Below are 20,665 nucleotides of genomic sequence, written 5' to 3'. Positions count from 1 at the left end.
GACTTTTGATTATAGTTCCATCCCAAGTTGGGGTTTCTAGAAATCCCACCTTATTGTATACAATCAGAAAGCCAAGTTATGATGCCAAATCCCCAAAGTTATATTTTTCCTATAAAATATCTGCTGATACTCTAAATGTTTGCTAATTCTTTTTAGGGTGCCAAATCCTTTTTAGAGTTAGTCTACCAATCAATGGCTTTCTCCTTATTACAGCTAACTTCTCTGTGAATTTAATCTGTCAGTCAATGGCATATTCCCACCATATGGTGTCTTTCCATTAATGTGTCTTCCTTCTGGTTAATAGTAAGTTCCATTAGGGAACTTCTTTCCCCTTCATAATTGCTTAAGACTGTTATATATTTAGTCCTCTCTTAGCTGGGTAATAAAATCTTTGCTCCTTGATTTGAAGATCTATACCTAGAAATTCTTTTGGAATGACTCAAGACACCCTCCCACATAACCCCAATATACTTTTGGGGTCTCACCTTATACTCCCTCATTCTGGTGACCTGGTGCAAGAAGAGTCTGACTGCACCCTGTAATCTCAAGGTAGGACTCTTCAGATTTGATCCTGCCCTGCTGACTGAAGAAAACTTGAGTAAAATACTGTAGCTTTGTTGAGTATTCTATTCTTTAAAAATCTTTAATAATGTATCATACTTCTAAGAAGTGGTAAATTAGTGTGTCATATAAAAAATTAGAAAAAATATCCTGATATAGTCAAACTTCCTCTTCAGCACCCTTGAATCTTCATCTAAGTAACCACTACTAAAAAAAACCATATCTAACTAAATGTTCTTTTGTTAATTGTTGACCCAGGGCATTTCATTATTCTCCAATTCTGCTGGGTTATCCAAAAGTGGACCATTACTCAGCTTTAGCCAGCTTGGTTGATAAAATTCAAAATTTGAATAAAATAGCTCCTCAAACCTGATATATGATTTGATCTATGTAAATAATTAGTGGGTAAGTCCCCCAGCTCCTTTTGCAGGAGGGCATTTATTCTGCTACACAGTATTCCACCATTTAAAACACTTCTTCACATACATAGGTTGGCACAAGAACACGTGCACACTAGCAACATAAGCTATTCTCCTTAAAGAGATATAGGGATCATTTAGCAGAGGTTACCTCTCCCAAGGCTGGTGGGTGAGAAGAGCCAAAAGGAAACCAAACATGTGTCCAATCAAAGGAAACAAGAAAGTGACGACCAGAAGGGGAATATCTGAAAACCAAGATTCTTCAATCAGTATTCCACCAGCTACCGTGATCACCAACAAGAGAATCACCCCAACAATGCTCCCAATCTAAAACAAAGGAAAACGAGAAAAACAATAAATAATGAAATCACTTTGCAACAAAACACAATTAATCAGTATAATAACAATCTAAAAGTAAATAAATGTTGGTTGTGAGAGAAGGTAAAAGTTGATCAGTAGGCACTTTTTGCCTCATTATATTTCTCCAATTTTGGATAGGGGTGAACCTAGGCAAAATTTTTATACAGTCCAAATTTATATTTGGTGTTTCCTTTACCTCAGCACCATCCCATAAAACTCTGTTATTCTAGAACTCTGACCTAGAATTTTCATATTTTCCCCTTATCTTTGTTGCTACCATTTTTCCTTCAGTAAAATTTTTCTACATTATAACTTATCTTCTCAAACAGCTAATCTGATGTAATAGGGGTAAACAGGTGAGCCCCTAATCTATGAGACTCTGGACTACTTCAAGTGGACTATTTACCTCAAGGAGAGGTAAATGACTCAAAAGACAACTGGCCACAGAGTTAACAAAAATTGGCCATTCAATAGGCTTTAAAAGGGAAAGTAGCCGCTGCTCTCACTCTTTCCTTTTTGTCTACAAACTCTGTATGGTATAGAATCATCAGTGACTGGCTCTTGACTCTCTTTGCATGTCTCCAGTCTATGCAGTGTCTGTCTATGTATCTGTGTATCAGTGTCTCTGTCAATCCGTCTTTTCAATTTGTCTCTCTCTTTGCTGTCTTTTCTGGTCAGTATTTCTTTGGCTGGACATAGGTAACCAAGCATGGTTTAAGAGAAACATTTTCAGTCTTGAAGGAAACTTTATAAGTCTGAGAAGTCTACACTGCTCACATCCTTCTTCTGGTCCTTTCCTTTTAGTGCTATCACAAGAACCAAAGGATGACTATGTGAGTCCAAACTGCCATGTCCTTCAGCCAGAGTCTACAAGGATCTACATGGCCCTTAAATGACCCAGAACCTCAGAATAGGGGACCTTTTTTCTCACTATTAATGTAATAGCCTTTTGGCTATGCCATCTTACTTCTCTGCCTCCCTGAATTTCCCACACAATGAAATGACAATGTTAAGAATGGAAAAAGATAAAAAGATCTATTCCATGTACACAAATAATGCCCACATTTATGTAGTACTATAAGGTTTACAAAGCACTTTCCTCATAGGAGCCCTATAAGATGAATAATGCAAGTAGGAGTAATAATTTTACTTTCCCCATGCAGGGTAAGCTAATTTCTCCTAAAAACATGTTAAGACCTTCAGGGAAACTTGATTGGTACAAGGCTCTAAAGAAAGGCTCAGGTTGTTGATGTACTTCTTCCTTGCCTGAGAATAGATAAGTCATGAGGAGCTGGAGGGGCTCTCTAACAGGAGCTTCATTCAGCTGACTCAACTTACTTGGCTCTCTATGTCTATCTTTATCAATATTTTTCTCCTATTGCTAAGTGAACTTTTTGTTGAATTGTTGAATGACCTCTACTGCTTTCAGGATCAAAACCAAAATTCTTTGCTATTTAAAGCTTTTATAAGTGATCTCTCTTTCCAGTCTCAGACAGCTAGATGGCATAAGGATAGAGTGCTGGTCCTGAAGTCAGTCTTATTATACCTTACACCTCCAAGTCCCCAAATACTCTTCAATCCAGAGATGAGGCTCTTTTTGTCATTGTTCTAACAAGACATTCCATCTCAAGACTCTGATCATTTTCATGAACTGTAACCCCTTCCCTTGAATTTTCTCCCTCCTTATCTCTATCTTCTGGATTCCTTTTCTTCTTTTAAATCCAAGCTAAAACTCTATCTTCTACAGGAAGCCTTTCCCAATCTTTCTTAATTCTAGTCTTCCCTCTACTGATTATTTCCAATTTATCTGGACTATTATTAGTCATCTTGACCCATGTATTGCTTCTGGATTCTGATGACGCTAGAGGAGAAAGTAAAGCTGATGACTTTGCACAGGCCTGCCTCATTTAAATCCTATTTAATTGAGCAAGTTAAAATACCAACCTCATGATACCATTGGTCCTTTTTGAGAAGGACAAACAGCAAACTGAATAATCTATAAATGTCTCATGTTATTCCAATATTGAACTTAAACTAGCAGGCAAGTGTTCATCAGGCACAGATCAAAATACAAGTCTTATTATCGCCATGTTCTAGATGAAAAAAGCCAGGTCTTGGGACAATTTAAAAAATTATCCTACATTCATATAGCAATTAATAGGAGAGCTGATATTCAAATCCAGTTCTTCTGATCCTAAACACATGCTTTTAAGTCTCGCATACTGCCTCCTTAAGTCAAATAAATGGCCAAATAAACTAAATCTAAAGTTGTTCTTAAACAAGAACAACGGATTCAGTTACCATACTCATTTTCCTTCCTGTGGCACCCTTTCTCCTCATTTTATCATCATCTTATGAGAAGTTGAAAAACATGTGTAAACATGACAAAGTAGAACCTGCCCTATCTAGCCCAGATTTACCATTGTTAAGGATTATAGAAAACATCGAGTCCAATATTTTCTTTACATAAGTAACAACCAGGGTTCAGAAATAAGAAGCAATTTGCTTAAAGTCACACAGGTAATAATACCAAAGCTAGAATTTGAATCACCAGTTCCAGATATAGCCTTCTTGTTTGATTGCAGGCCATAAGAGTAAATATAGTCTCAATTTCAAAGACACGTGTAGGATGGGGAGGAAATAGGCATCCTCACATAAAGCAGATGTATACTTTTTAGGGTCAGACAAAATGCCAGAGACAAACTAAGCTTGATTTTTGAACTAGTTTGCTAGGTTTCAAACTAAAATCTTTTTTATTTGAACTGCAAAACAAGCTAGATTTCCTCCCATGATTTAATCAGAATCTAACCTATACTTTGATTCTTTGAATCTTTGATCTCATTGATGTAGATATATTACCTCTGGTAATAGAACCCATCTATGTCCTCTCCTCCTCCACTTGTTCCAGGCTGGGCCTTAATCATTGTCCATCTCTAGTATGTTTCTTTTTTTAAATGCTTTTTCTCTCTGAATTTTGCAAACACTAAATAAACTAATGCAGATAATGAAGAATGTACATGAAACTAAATCTTTATTAGGTATAGCTTACTTTTCAAGTTTGTAGATGGGGTTTCATTGATTATCCCATTTGACTTAAAAGTAATAACATTGTTAAGATGACTGTTTCTTCTGTGTCAAATTTATAAGAATACACGTCATTCCCCAGTTGATAAATGGTCAAAGGATATGAAAAGACAATTTTCAGATGATGAAATTAAAATCATTTATAGTTATATGAAAAAATGCTCTAAATCACTATTGATTTAGAAATGCAAATTAAAACGACTCTGAGGTACCACCTCCCCTCAGGTCGGCTAAGATGACAGAAAAGGATAATGATAAATGTTGGAGGGGATGTGGGAAAACTGGGACACTAATGCATTGTTGGTAGAGTTGTGAACTGATCCAACCATTTTGGACAACAATCTGAAACTATGCCCAAATGACTATTACACTGTGCATACTCTTTGACCCAGCAGTGCCATTACTGGGTCCACATCCCAAGGAAATCATAAAGGAGGGGAAAGGACCCACATGTGTAAAATTGTTTGTAGCAACTCTTTTTGTAGTAGCAAAGAATTGGAAAAAGAGTGGATGGCCATCAATTAGGGAATGGCTGAACAACCTGTGATACATGAAAGTAATGAAATATTATTGTTCTATAAAAAATGATGAACAAGCTGATTATAGAAAGGCCTGCAAAGATTTACATGAACTGATGCTGAGTGAAACAAACAGAACTAGGAATACACTGTATACAGTAACACCAAGAATATGCGATGATAAATTATGAAAGACTTGAATCTTCTCACTGGTTCAGTGATCCAAAGGAATCCCAATAGAATTTGTACAGAAAATGCCATCTGCATCCAGAGAAAGAACTAAAAAGACTGAATGTAAATCAACATGTACTATGTTCTTTCTTGTTTTTTTTCCTCCCATGATTTTTCCCATTTGCTCTGATTTTTCTCTCCCAACATAATTCATAAAACAATACGTATTAAAAACAAATAAAATTTTAAAATGAGAGTTTCTTAATTGAATCAATTTGAAATGTGTGAATAGAACCTGTTTACTTCCTTAAATCAATCAAATCCTTTCAATGAAAGATTTGTTCAAGCTTTAAGGGACGTATATATAAAGAAAGAGATGACTTTGAACCAAGTGGAGATTCTGAGGATCTGGACATAAGAAAATAACAACATTAACAACAACAAAAAAAAAAAAAAAAAAAAAAAAAAACAGTGGGCTCACACAGAGCTGATCCAGAAAGAACCAGCAGCTCAGAAGAACCTGTGAAAAGAGAAAGAAAAGCTAAACTGATCTGTGGCAGAGAAGGGAGATATCAAGGATAGGCTACACTGGCATCTCAGTGCTGATGAGGGACTCAAAGTGAGTGAGTCTTATTCTGTATCTTGAAGCCATCCCTTACCTGTCAAAAAGTGGGGAAACATGCTTCATCATTAGTTCTCTGAATTCACTATCCACAGTATCTTTCCAAGTTATTTGTAGTGATGGATGAGGTCTATGAGTTGTCCATCCAATTGTCTATCAGAGTCTGGTCAATAGATATTCTTTCCTCCCCTTTTCCCCCCATTTTTTATGTTGATAAGCCAAATTATTTTGGAGTATAAGTGAATCTACCTTAGGAGAAATTTAATTGTTCCAGGATTTGATGTAATTAAGATCATGTCACCTGCAAATAAAAGCATCTCACAGAACTTCATAATCAGAGGAACTCTCTTTCCCTTTGGTTTAGCACTAAATGGCCTCACTGACAATGACAAACCCTTTTGGAAAGCAAATGTCTACCCACTTTGTGCCTTGCTGGGTATTAATCACAAGAAAGTCATCAAGCAAAGATGCTTCTGTTCATTGAAGGAATACTGATTGATTTTTAACAAGTGACTTCTCTTTCTTTATGATCCTCACTCCATACCCCAAAAAAGGCTTTTACTTTCATTACATCTCTGAGAAAGGAAGAAATAAAGAAACAAGGAGAAAGAGAGAGAGAGAGATGAGGAAGGGAAGAGAAAAGGAAGGAAGGAAGGAAGGAACAAAGGAAGAGGGACAGGAAGAGGGAGAGGGAAAGGAAGAGGGAAAAGTATGAAAAATGGATGGGCATTTATTTGGTTTCCACAGTTATGAAAATTAAATTGGAGAAATGAAATTTTAAAAACTGAAACTCACAAGGACATCAAGTAATAGTCAAGAGTGGAGATTATCTTTCCTCAAAAGAATATAAACTCCTTGGGAGCAGGGACTGACTTTTGTATTCTGGGGTGGTGGCCTGAGATTTGAAAAGAGTCTTTTGTTCTTTATCTTTAGCCCTCCTCTGTTACCTTTCCCCTTCTAGAATGAAAGCTCCTTTGGACCAGGACTGGCTATATAATGAGGGGTGAAGATTCATGTCTAGTAACTTTTGTAACTTCCTATTAGTGGGGAATCAGGCAAGGAACTTGTGTTTCAAGATAGGAAATAAAATGCTGTCTTTGGAGTTTCAAAGGTGTGTCTATTCACTGAGGCACCCATTCTTGCAAGAATGTAAAATAAATCTTTCCTGCATTCATCAGTGAATTAGTAGAGTTCTTGGTAAGATATTTTATTTCTTATAGGAGGAAGGAAAAGAAGAAAAGAAAGAAGGAAAGGAAGTGAAAGAGAGCTAATAACAATAGCTGGCATTTAGGTAGGTGTAATGACCGCGTATTTAAAATCAGCCGGAGTCAGGAATTCAAGTTAAGGGAAAAATCTTCAATTTTTATTAAGGTGAAGAGGTGAATAAAGATTGCGATAGCAAATATAGGCAAGAAAGATTGCTATAGCAATATGGGCAGCTGCGACAGGAAGCCAGCTAGCAGAGAGCGATCTGACCTGAGCCAACCATCGCAATGGCAATCCCAAAAGTCTCTCCTTCCCCTTCCTTTTCCACTCCCCTGCCTCCACCCACCAAAATCCGTCATTTCCTATACAACACATCAGGATTTGCACAAAGAGTGGGCGGGGGCTATTCTTTCTCCAAGCTTATATATTAATAGAGTATGGTCCAATTACTATTTAGCCTCATGTGCTTGGGACCTCAGTGCATCAACTCAAGCCTCAGCCCATTACAGGTAGGGCTTTAAGGTTTGCAAAGTGCTTTAAATTATTTCATTTGACCCTCACAACAACCTGGAGTTCAAATTCAATTTCAGATACTTACTAGCTGTTTGACTCTTGGCCAGTTACTCTCTGTGTCTCAGTTTCTTCATCTGCAAAATGGGGATCGTATTAGAATCTACCTCCCAAGGTTGTAGTCAGCCCTTAGTCAGCAGCCCAACAGACATTTCCAAGCAGCCTCTGGAGTAAAAGTGCAAGGAAGGTTGAAACAGAAAGCAGAACTGCCTAGCCAATGGAAGAACTTCTGGGAATAACTTTCCTGTCTGCAGTATGGGTGAGGAACTATAGCAGGAAAATCAAGATATCCCCACAAGTTATGCCGAGTCTTCAATAAAATAACAATAAAACAAAAAAATTTCTACTCCAAAATCTTGTGGATAAGCAATTCTGTTGTCAATTAAGTAGATCAGAAACCTAGTGGAGGACACATTTTTATTTTAAACTGAAATTCAGAACCATCTTAGATGTAGTTTTGAAAAGCAACACTTTGAGCTTCTTGGGGTTCGGCTTTTCCCCAAAAACTAATGTTTCACTTCTATCAACACACAGAAGACTAGAGTCTATGCTTAGATCATAACATAAGGTAACTAGGTAGCTCACTGGATAGAGTTCCGTGGTCTGGAGGCCTAAGTTCAAATACAGCTTTAGATACTTAGTAGCTGTGTGACTCTATGCAAATCACTTATCTTTATTTGCCTCAATTTCCTCATCTGTAAAATGAGTGGGACAAGGAAATGTAAATCACTTCGATCTCTTTGTCAAGAAAACCCCAAATGGGGTCACTGAAGAATCAAGCAAGACTGAAAAACGGAAAGCTAGTCCTGGACGTTAGATAGTGATCAGATCAAGAAACCAGTGAACAAAGTGATATAACTATTAGACGTTGTCTCTATACACTGATTCCTCCATCTCATATTAGCATAAGCAGCCAGTTTCTGTGTAAGGACTCTAGCCAGGGATGTGTTGGAGTTCCCTCTAACTTGCTGAAAAGACCAAGTTGTTAACTTTTCAGTTTGAGGATTTACACTTTGGAAATTTCCACAAATTAGGGATTAATTTATTGTTTTGTCAATTGTCTAGACTTAAGAAAGTTTAATACTGCAAATTAAATTTAAAAGTATGTTTGCCAGGGACACTGATACATTGTTGGTGGAATTGTGAATACATTCTGAAGAGCAATTTGGAACTATGCTCAAAAAGTTATCAAACTGTGCATCCCCTTTGATCCAGCAGTGTTTCTATTGGGCTTATATCCCAAAGAGATACTAAAGAAGGGAATGAGACCTGTATGTGCCAAAATGTTTGTGGCAGCCCTGTGGCTAGAAACTGGAAAATGAATGGATGCCCATCAATTGGAGAATGGCTGGGTAAATTGTGGTATATGAACGTTATGTAATATTATTGTTCTGTAAGGAGTGACCAGCAAGATGAATACAGAGAGGCTTGGAGAGACCTACATGGACTGATGCTAAGTGAAATGAGCAGAACCAGGAGATCATTATATACCTCAACAACGATACTGTTTGAGGATGTATTCTGATGGAAGTGGATCTCTTCGATAAAGAGATCTAACTCAGTTTCAATTGATCAAGGATGGACAGAAGCAGCTACACCCAAAGAAAGAACACTGGGAAATGAATGTAAACTGTTTGCATTCTTGTTTTTCTTCTCGGGTTATTTATACCTTCTGGATCCAATTCTCCCTGTGCAACAAAAGAACTGTTCAGTTCTGCACACATATAGTGTATCTAGGATATATTGTAACCTATTTAATATATCTAGGACTGCTTGCCATCTGGGGGAGGGGGTGGAGGGAGGGAGGGAAAAATCAGATCAGAAGTGAGTGCAAGAGATAATGTTGTAAAAAATTACCCTGGCATGGGTTCTGTCAATAAAAAGTTATTAAAAAAAAAAAAGTATGTTTGCATACATTCCTTTCTCCAACAGCTCTGTTGTTAAATATTTAACTACTTCACTCCTGACCTAAAAGGCTGAAAGATGTCATTTGAATAGAAGTGAGTAAAGTAGAAGCAAAGGGGATCTGTCTCAGAAAATTCAGAATACAAACATAGTCTCTGTGATAGTCTTCAAAATCTGCATTGAGTATTTTGGGGGCACTTGAACCAACTGAAATCGCAATTTGGTCAAGCTTAGGTTTGGAGATCATTTTGATATTGTAATTGGTGCTTCCATAGGGGATTCTTGAAGAACCAATAACCCAGAAAATTTCTACAAAATTGGAGATAAACCATCAAAAATGAGACTGCTCCTTCTTGCTTAGAAGAAAAAGGAGAACAACTATAAGAAAGAGGGTTTCTTCCTCTCTTCTTTCCTCTTTCCTTACATTTTAACTTGCAACAAAGAGATCAAGGAAGTGACCAGGGGAAAGCCAAGACCAGGAGGAGTACTTAACTAAAGCTGATGTCCACAAAGTGAAACAATCAGAAACCAGAGCTGGGGGATGAGAGCCTGATCCTGGAGAAGAGACAAAGATAGAAATATGAAGAAAGATCTTGCAAAACTGACAGCTGATGTAAATCCCAGTGGGCTGGTGAGCTGATGGCAGAGAACATTCTCTAATTGCTTTCCCCTGTTTCTAGCCTCCTTTGATTCCAAGATTGTGGGGAAATCTCTTGTTCCAGTATTCTTTTCCAAGAGCTGTGAGCACATGTAGCTAACATTTTCCTCTGGACATACCTAGAGATCTGGGAGGACATATGGGAAGTGGCTTCAGAGATAGTTGTAGCAGGTATCCTCAATGGAAATGTTTGACCTTTTTTCTTTGAATTTTATACCATAAGTCAGAAGGATGACAATTTGTTAATTTTCCAAATTTGTAAAAGTAGGCAGTCAGGACTTGAAAGTAAATGTATAAATGGAGTGAGAGAACATTGCTGTGTATAGACTTCAAATGTTATTTTTTAATATTTTAAGTAATATTCCATTTCATCTCTTAGATTGCATTTTAGACCCTTCCAATTAGAGTTGATCCGAATAGATTCACTATTGAAGCCTCAGGCTTGAAGGTGGAGGAAGCAGTTCAGGTGTCCATCCACTAATTCTAGTAAATAGGTCATATCAAAGCGTCTTAAACTGTAGGTCATAATACCCTCTGGGGTTGCTGAACTGAATGTGATAAAATTATGATTTGTTATCAGTAAATGTTTGATTTCTATATCTATATTTTATCTATCCATATTTCCAGGATCATATAAAAATTTCTCTAGTGAAAAAGGGTCATGAATGGAAAAAATTTGAGAAACCCTGGAATGTATTGCTATATAGTCAACTATATAGTCTATAGACTGCACGCCACACTGGCCAAATTTTAAGAAAGCTACTTGGTATCAGGGAGAAAGTGACAAATTTAATGGACTGAAGAAAAATGGTATGATGATGTCTTTTGATTCATGCATCAACAGGATTTAAGTGAGATTAAGAGTTACAGGAAGTCATCGGCTTCCCTCTCTCTTCCAGAGCCACCACTGTCCAGTGGCAGGACAGAGTCAAGACTGGTGATGACTTAAGATGCAGTGGATGACCTCAATGTCTTTAATGTCTAACCAGGCTCTAAGTGCTTCACAGCACCTGCTTTACCTGCCTTCATGACCATTGGAACAAACTGTTCTCATCTGCCCATTCTACCAGAGGAAGTCTTTACACATTCACCCCCAACTTACTATAGGGTTTTAGCCCCCTTAATTTCCCTCAACCTGGTTTGGCCCATCTGCTAAAACAGTTTAATGAGGTGGGGCCTCTGAGTGTGGCTATATATAGCTTCTTGGAGTATGAGTTAGGTGGATGAGGTGGACCCCAAAGGTAGAAAGCTGCCCTCACCCAAAGGTACTAGCCTTCCCTGAACACACCTTACGTGTGTGGACTATTACCTGGTGGGAAGGTCAGGTATGTAACTTGCCAGAAAATTATCACATTAATATGCCATCTTTCTGTAGGTTTAAGGGAGGCTTGAGATAAATGAGGTGATCTGGGCTGCTTACATTCCATCAATCCCTAAGTGTCCCTCAATTTTCCAGATCAATACCTCAATATATTTCTTTACGTATTAAATCAAAGAATTCTCTTTTGAGGGTGGAAGTGGAAATTTTGATTAAGTTTGCAGTTCAAATAAAAATTCCTTTTCAGCAAGCTAAAATATTAGGGGTTTTTATCCAAAAGGTGAGTCTATACCATAATTTTTTCTTTATTTTTGTCATGTGTCTTATATTAAGGACTTCCAAATCTCAACAAATGAGGTAACTTACTCTTAGGATGATTTTAGATTGTTTCGGCCACTTGAAATTCACAAAGACGCCAAAAGCCACCGGTACAATTAAGCATAAAAGAACAATTCCTGAAGAAATGGAAAATATATCAGACCCAACCATTTCTGAAAACTTGACCTCTCTCTTCAATTTCTATTTAACAAAATTTTAAAAACAATCTTTAAAAGGCAACTGTTTTTCAGCATAACCAAGAAAATGAACATATTTAATATGTAATTTTTAAGGGACTATGAAACTCATAATCCATTATCCTTGCTGCAAAGCTGATATTAGAATTCTGTTCTTCTATCTTCAAATACAGGACCCTCTCTATCATAACACACATATGGTTTAGATCACTGATTAGGACAGCATTATATCTGATAAGAACGTTTTAAAATCATGTATTAACATTAATTTTTCAACTTTCAAGTTCTCCAAATCCAAAGATTTCTAAGCCACAATCACCCACATCATTACACATTTATGGAATGACTACAAGGCAAATAGTATTGGACTAGCTTATAGGATTTGGATCAAACCAGTCCCAGACATTAAGTGGTTTATAGGTTTATTTAATTTCTAAAGATACAAAATTCAATAAGCCTATAGGACAAGATTTCAATGACTTGTTCCAAAGCTCTGATCAAACAATAATGAGCAAAAAATCCTATCATATCCCTTGCTTCCACAAAGAGATCAGCAGGGAGAAAAGAGGCCTAAGTGAATAACTACAGAGAAAGATAAAGAAAGTCTATATGAGAGTGGGAATTGAGGGTGAGGAATGGATGATATCAAGAGATATTTGCAGAATGTAGGTGAATTGTAAAAAAAAAAAAAAAATCTATCCTTGGAGAAAAATGGAAAGAGTTATTCACTTCCACAGACATTTATTTAGCATCTTCTGTATTAAATTTCAAAAGTAAAAGAATTTCAGAGAATTTACAAGGGAAAGTAACAAGTATACAGATAAGCAAATGTAAATTGAGGCAGGGGAGCATTAACTAGAAAGATCAAGAATGTAGTACTTCAGTTTAAATCTTAAAGAAAAGAATTCTGAGAATCAGAAAGAATGAGGGATGGATAGTCTAAGTGAATGCATTGTTTATTGTTGTTCGTCCTTCAATCTTGAAGAAGATGGATGATATCATAGGTGAGACATGAAATGACAACCTCACCCAACTTGGTTGAAAGGAAAACAATGTATAATTTGTCTGGAAAGGCACGTCAAAGTCATATTATGGAGGACCTTCAGTGCTAGATAGAGAAATTTTGAGTAGGGGAAATAACATAGTTATAATATATAAGATTATTTTGGCATTTGTGTGAAAGGTAGCTGGAGGTGAGAGTGTCTAGAGGCAAGGAAGGACCAATCTAGATAAGGTACAATGATGGTTTGAACTATAATAGTAACCATTATAGTTCAATATAAAGAAAGAATGAATACAAATAGGAAGCAGAATCACTAAGATTTGATCATTAAGGTATGGGCGGTGAGATAGCCCAAAGATTTAGGGATGATCCTGTGATTACTAACATGATTAACTGATAAGATGGCCAGGCTCAAAGAAGATACAAAAAAGATTGGTGGAAGAGTTTGGGGGCAGCAATTATGGATTTTTTGCATTCCATCCACATGAAGTAAGCTTATAATCTAATGGGCATAATGAAAGATGAAGCTACAGAATCTGAGATCTGACTTGGATATATCATGATTATTTTTTTTAAACTCAGATAATAGATGATTCATTAAATCAAACATTGATTGTCTAATAACTTTCCAGTCCAGTCAAGTAAAATTTTAAAAAGGCAAGATTAGTCCTAATTCTTTAATTAGTCCTTTGAATTTTTCTATTCTTAATTCCATGAAGCTAAAGCTGATATTTACTTCCTAAGCTCAGTACAGTACCTATGGTCTGATATGGTACGATGAGATTCTGTTCAAGATCCCAGGATCGAGTGTAGAGATAAAGGCAGAGAGGCATCATTCCAGTGGCAATTATTGAGGAACAAGTTGTCATACAAATGCTGCAAGTAAAATAAAAATAATGCTCAGGAGGGTAAGTTGGAAATTAACATTCAGACTTAAATTAACTTATTAACTACTCTTATTATTTACGTAGGATAAACTACCTAACATTCTTCTAAATGTTACAAAAGTTGGACAGAAGATTATATTTGTGGTCCAGAAAAAGGTTTCTAGAAGTTGTATTCTGACATTAGAAATCAATCAACCAGTTATTTGTGGATGACTCATTATATGACTAGAATTGTGCTGTTGAAGATACAAAAATATAAGACATGGTCTTTGTCCTCAAGTTTGTAATTTAGTTAGAGGAGACATAATTCACACTTGAAACAAACAATAAACAATATGATTCTAACTGTCTTTTAAAAAGTTCAAAGAAGGAAGAGTTTAGAGGAGTGAAGTGAAGTTTCATACAAGATAAATCCTGAGCTAGACTTTGAGTTTTGGATAGACAAAAGCAAGAAGAAAAGGTATTCTGTATAGCGAAATAGCATCAGTAAAGCGAAGTGGGTGAGAAAAAAACATCAAATATTCAGAGGATAGTGATAAAAACAATGTCAAGTTGAGTAGAAATTATCATTTGGAGAGGAGGGGAGAATGATTAATAGTTAGATTTTGGAAAATGATTGGCAATGAAATAGAAATACACTGTAGAGGCAGCTAGGTAGTACAGTGGATAGAGCACCAGCCCTGGAGTCAGGAGGACTTGAGTTCAAATCTGATCTCAGACACTTAATACTTCCTCATTGTGTGACACTGGGCAAGTCACTTAACCCCAATTGCTGCAGCAAACATAAATAAATAAATAAAGTAAAAAATAAGAAGAAAGGAAGAAAGAAATACATTGTATAACAGCAACAATGAAATTATATGATGATCAATTCTGATGGACTTGGCTTTTTTCAACAATGAGGTGATTCAGGCCAATTCTAATAGACTTGTTTTGGAGAGAAACACCTGTATCCAAAGAGAGGACTGTGGGGACTGAATGTGGATGACAGCATAGTATTTTTGCCTTTTTTGTTATTTGCAATATATATTGCTTTTTGTTTTTTCTCATTTTTTCCCTTTTTGATATGATTTTTTTGGTGCAGAATTATAAATGTGAAAATATATCTAGAAGAATTGTACATGTTTAACTTTTATTAAATTACTTGCAGTCTAGGGGAGGGGATGAAGGAAGGGAGAAACATTTGGAACACAAGATTTTGCAAGAGTGAATGTTGAAAACTATGCATATATTTTGAAAATAAAAAGCTATTATTAAAAAAAAGAAATTTATATTCTTAAGCATGTCTATATCTCACACACTGTTTTCACAGATCCTACCCCACCATCTTTGTCTTCTCAGAAGCAACCTTTGGCCTAATGTAGTAGGGACAGATGTTCCAAGATTTTTGTCTTATTCTTACCACCAAATAACAATTGCTCATAGGTACTAAAATGGCTAGTTATGATTCTGAAAACAAATCAGAGGAGACTAATCTTATTTCCTTTTTTGATTAAAGACTGGAAATCAATCAGATCTGTAATCAATCCAGGCAAATTCAATAAACATGATTTGCCAATGTTTTCACCTTGTACAAAAAGGAGAGAAATGGGGAGGCCAACAGTACATTTTAGATGAATCTGGAATTGACTGCATAGCTAGACCCAAATCATTTTAATCAAGAAATGAATGTGGTATAATACGTGGATGTTTTTTGATACTGCTCTTTTCAACACTGTGATTTGGATGAATAAAAGCATAAATCAAAGTTCTCCATCAAATTTTCATGAAATTGCAAATTTGGCATGAAAGAGGGAAAAACTAACAGTACATGATTAAATTGGGAACAATAAAGAAAGTTCCTGGCAAACTAAGACAGACGGAATCTAAGGGAATAAAATTATCTTTTATTTATAAACTCCTTTATTTATGTTTTAAAAAATCAACTGGACAAGTACAGACTATAGGAAAAATTAAGGTTAGGATTCCAAGTCCAGCCTAATACAATTCTATCTTTCATTATTATTGTTGTTGTTACAATTATTATTATTTAATTTATTCTTCTCATATTTTTTAAGGATTTGAGATAGAAACAATCCAGTAACAAATTACTACATCCTATCTCTCCTTATCCCTGCCCCCATGCAAATGAGGCTGGTTGTTCCTTAAAATGCATTAAGATCATCCTCATGATCTAGAAAGCAGGCACAAGGAGGTCCAAGGCGTCTCTGATTCTTGACTTGTGGATCATAGTGGGCAATTTGGTAAGGGATTTTGTTCAGCTGAATCAACTTGAATTGTCCTCAATGTCTGTCTATCCCTGATGAGCTTTAGTGATTTACCTCTTTTGCTAACTGTTGAATGACCAATGAGTATATCATTTTGTTCCAGTATTAAGTCTAAATTCCCATACTACTAACCTGAGTAAGGCTCAGTCAAGAATACCCATTATTATTTTTTTAATATTTAGTCTTCTGTGGACTATTACACCTATAGAAAAGGTAACTTTTTTTTTAACTGAATTAAAAGTATTGGGATTAACTGGTCCATCTTATGATATAAACTGATGCATCTTTAGGACAGCTTTAATAGCAAATAGGATAGAGAATAATTTATTCTATTCTCACATGGTTTTGATTTCAGCTAGACTTCTATTTTTAAAAAAATTTCCATAGTAGTAATCATTATTTTGATGATTATGCTTCTTCAAAAATTCAAATTACCTTCAAGACAATTTCCAATAGACTTGGGATGGAAAATGCCATTCACATACAGTGAGTAAACTATTGAGACTGAAAGTGGACCAGATCAAGTATAGCATTTTCACTTTTTTTGTTTGTTTGCTTTTTCTTTCTTATGGTTATTTTCCCTTTTAATCTGACTTTTCTTGCACAACATGACAAATATAGAATATGTTATCTTTCCCTTTGGTCTGACTTCTTGCACAACATGACAGATATGGAATATGTTTTAAATTATTGCACATATTTAATCCATATCAGATTGCTTCTTGTCTTGGGGAAGGATGAGGTTAAAAAAAAAGGAGAGAAAAAAAATTTGGAACATAAAGTCTTTTAAAAACACTAATGTTGAGAACTATCTTTACATGTATTTGGAAATATAACATTATTGAGAAAAAAAGTCAAATCACTCAAAGAATTATAGTATACTAACTATAAAAACCATATGACTGGATAGAGAGGAAGAATATGGAAGGGTTTACCGGGAACTCACTTTCTCAATGCATCCTTGAGCCTTTGTATTCTTTTTTCTTAATTTATTTTTTATTTTTTTAGAGCCTATGTATTCTTGAACCTATAACAAAACTATATGCCTCAGCTTTTCATCCTACCCATTCTTTGAAAGCTTTTAAAATTTCTAAATTCCAGCAGATCAGGGAACCTACATTATCATGACCTCTCAAAAAGTTCCCTCCCTCACATCCAGCTATTCTGGAGAGCTATTTGGAACTATGCTCAAAAAGTTATCAAATTGTGCACATCCTTTGATCCAGCAGTGTTACTACTGGGATTATATCCCAAAGAGATCTTAAAGAAGGGAAAGGGGCCTTTATGTGCAAGAATGTTTGCAGCAGCCCTCTTTGTGGTGGCCAGAAACTGGAAACTAAGTGGATGCCCATCAGCTGGAGAATGGCTGAATAAATTGTGGTATATGAATGTTATGGAATATTATTGTTCTGTAAGAAATGATCAGCAGAATGATTTCAGAAAGGCCTGGAGAGACTTACATGAACTGATGCTGTGTGAAATGAGCAGGATCAGGAGATCATTATATATTTCAACAATGGTTCTCTTAAACAATGAGATGAACCAAATCAGTTCCATTTGTTCAATAATGAATAGTACCAGCTACATCCAGCAAAAGAACTCTGGGAAATGAGTATAAACCACTACATAGAATTCCCAATCCCTCTATTTTTGTCTGCCTGCATTTTTGATTTCCTTCACAAGTTAATTGTACATTATTTCCAAGTCTGATTCTTCTTGTGCAGCAAAATAACTGTGTGGATATGTATACATATATTGTATTTGACATCTACTTTAACATATTTAACATGTATGGGTCTACCTATTATCTGGGGAAGGTGGGGGGGAGAGTGGAACAAAAGGCTTTGCAATTGTCAATGCTGAAAAATTACCCATGCATATGTCTTGTAAATAAAAAGCTATAATAATAATTTTTTTAAAAAAGTTCCCTCCCTCTCTGGTTCAAAGAACAGAATAAATTACTGAAGAGAAAGAATCACTATTTGGGAGAAACATTGCATAGATTTTTAATTAGATCAATTGCACAAACTATAAGAGTGTAATCTGATATTTTTATAAAATCAATCATTCAAGCATTTCAAATTCATTTTAAATCATTAGATAAGATTGGATAACCACAGAGTAGGGCCTGCTGTTGCAAATATTAATGAAGATAGAAACACTTTACAACAAACTTCTTTGAAGCGTATGAGTAGTCAGAGATTACTTAATATCTCTGACAAGAAATTCCAGTATTGCATAAATATCAGAGAATGTGGCCAACCAGGTAGCAACATTGTTTAATCATAGTGAAATTTTTGTTCTAAGTGACTCCAACATAACAAGACTCTACTTGTGCTAGTAAAAGTGTCATGATTGTCCCCATAATATAAGTGGAAATAATGGTACAGAGCAATTCAGCAACATTATGCTAAATTAGGGGTATGAAGTAAGATGAAAAAGTCATGACCATGTTGGTCCCAAAGGACAGACGATAAATAATATACTTTCCCACAGAGACTTTAAAGTCCCAGTACAATACAAGGAATGACCACATAGTAAACATAATATTTTAAAGAATATTTATCATATCTTCAATGACATGGTAAAGAGTAATCATACTGAACTAAAATTAGTAAAATATAATATTAGGTGGTAACTAGTTAACTTAGATATGAGTTGTTCTTCTCACCCTAATAAGCAGTAGTCATTGCCACATAACCACGTATATTCATTAGGTTGACATGGTAAAAATCCATCATTAGTAACTCATCAATACATGCCTCATTTAAACGTGTAGCCAAATGGTGACTACCTCTAACTAATATCCAAGGCTCATTAATGTTATCAGGACCTTGATTGATTTTATAAGAATTCCAAACATTGGACAAATCTTTTTGTACCCATTTGGTTTTTGTTTTAACATGAGAAATAAGGTATTTTGTTTTGAGTTATTTTTTGTTTGTTTTTGCATATAATTAGTCAAAGAATTGGCTTAATGCACTTAACAATCCTTTTGATTCTCTTTCCTCATCTTTCCTTCCCAACATTTCACACAGAATGCTACTTTTTTCTTTCCATCTCTCAGTATCAAGATTTCTTCACTCTTTCCAATATTAAATCTATTATTCATAAAAGAAGGGAATAACTTATTCACAGTGAGGTTCAAGATCAGCAAAAGATCTTAAGATCATAGATTTAGAGCTTTTGGGAACCTGCTCTAACCTCCTCATTTTAGAGAAGAGCTCAGGTAACTTGTACAAGATCATATAAAAAGTAAGTCTTGGTTTCTCAAAGTTATTAGTAATTAGTTATTAGTTATTAGTATTTAATAGAAATGAAAACTAGGAGAAGGTCCTTGTTTGGCTTAAGTACAAGAAACTCTGAAATTTCAGGGATCAGCAAGACACCAAGAAAGGAATCTTCTATACAAAAAGATTCCTTTTGAATCTCAAATTTTGCCCAAATGAACTCATTACTGTACAACAGACATTCTCAGTCATAAAATGATCATTTTATGGTAGGTTTGTAATTTCAACATAAATAACAAATGCTATGTGATTAACAATATTCAGCTACAGTTTTATAAGTGATATGATTTTTTTAAATCACAAACTATTCATTAAAAAAAATTTAGCAATGATTGACCTAATATAGTAAAAGTCTTTTGGACTTGGCTCAATATTTAGAACAAAACATTTTTGGAAAAACTATTTGAAGAAAAATGTATACATTTTAGAAATCCAAGATATTTTTCCCAATTTTTAAACATTTTTATTTAAAGTTTTGAGTTCCTGATGCTAAGTGAAATGAGCAGAACCAGGAGATCATTATACACTTCGACAATGATATTGTATGAGGATGTATTCTGATGGAAGTGGATTTCTTTGACAAAGAGACCTAACTCAATTTCAATTGATAAATGATGGACAAAAGCAGCTACACCCAAAGAAAGAACACTGGGAAAGGAATGTGAACTATTTGCATTTTTGTTTTTCTTCCCGGGTTATTTTTAACCTTCTGAATCCAATTCTCCCTGTGCAACAAGAGAACTGTTCGGTTCTGCAAACATATATTGTATCTAGGATATACTGCAACATATCTAACATATATAGGACTGCTTGCCATCTAGGGGAGGGGATGGAGGAATGGAGGGGAAAAATCGGAACAGAAGCAAGTGCAAGAGATAATGTTGTAAAAAAAAAAAAAAATTACCCTGACATGGATTCTGTCAATATAAAGTTATTATAAAATAAAATAAAATATTAAAAAATAAATAAAATAAAGTTTTGAGTTCCAAATTCTCTCTCTTTCCTTCTTCCTAAGATGAGGGAATCATAATCAATCATAGAGTTGAGATACATGCAATTATGTAAAACGTTACTATATTAGTCATTAATATAAGAAAATTTAAATCAAAGATTAAAATGATAGAAAAAAGTGGAAAATAGCATATTTCAGTCTGTATTCAATCAATACCACTTCTTTCTTTGGAGGTGAATAGAATGCTTCATCTTGAGTCCTTTGGAATTGTCTTGGATCATTGTACTGCTGAGAATAAATAAGTCATTCACAGTTCTTTATCAAACAATATTGCTATTACTGTGCACAATGTTCTCCTG

General features: G+C 35.2%; 1 protein-coding gene across 3 annotated transcripts in view; it reads right to left on the bottom strand.

Annotated features, from left to right (window-relative positions):
- SLC10A6 (solute carrier family 10 member 6) overlaps nucleotides 1–20,665 on the bottom strand; it is a 32,125-nt gene that overhangs the window by 5,109 nt on the left and 6,351 nt on the right. For 2 of the 3 annotated variants that reach the window (XM_051965108.1, XM_051965109.1), the window contains exons 2-4: nucleotides 13,668–13,786; nucleotides 11,759–11,847; nucleotides 1,132–1,307 (exon numbers count right to left, since the gene is read on the bottom strand). In XM_051965108.1, the coding sequence (XP_051821068.1) occupies nucleotides 1,132–1,307; nucleotides 11,759–11,847; nucleotides 13,668–13,786 (384 nt within the window). Of the gene's footprint in view, nucleotides 1–485; nucleotides 584–1,131; nucleotides 1,308–11,758; nucleotides 11,848–13,667; nucleotides 13,787–20,665 lie in introns of all 3 variants that reach the window. The other variant, XM_051965110.1, reaches the window with a different exon arrangement.

This window comes from Antechinus flavipes, chromosome 6, assembly GCF_016432865.1.
Source record: "Antechinus flavipes isolate AdamAnt ecotype Samford, QLD, Australia chromosome 6, AdamAnt_v2, whole genome shotgun sequence".
NCBI lineage: Eukaryota > Metazoa > Chordata > Mammalia > Dasyuromorphia > Dasyuridae > Antechinus > Antechinus flavipes.
Note: the sequence above shows the minus strand (reverse complement) of the source record. Positions and strands in the feature narration are given on the sequence as shown.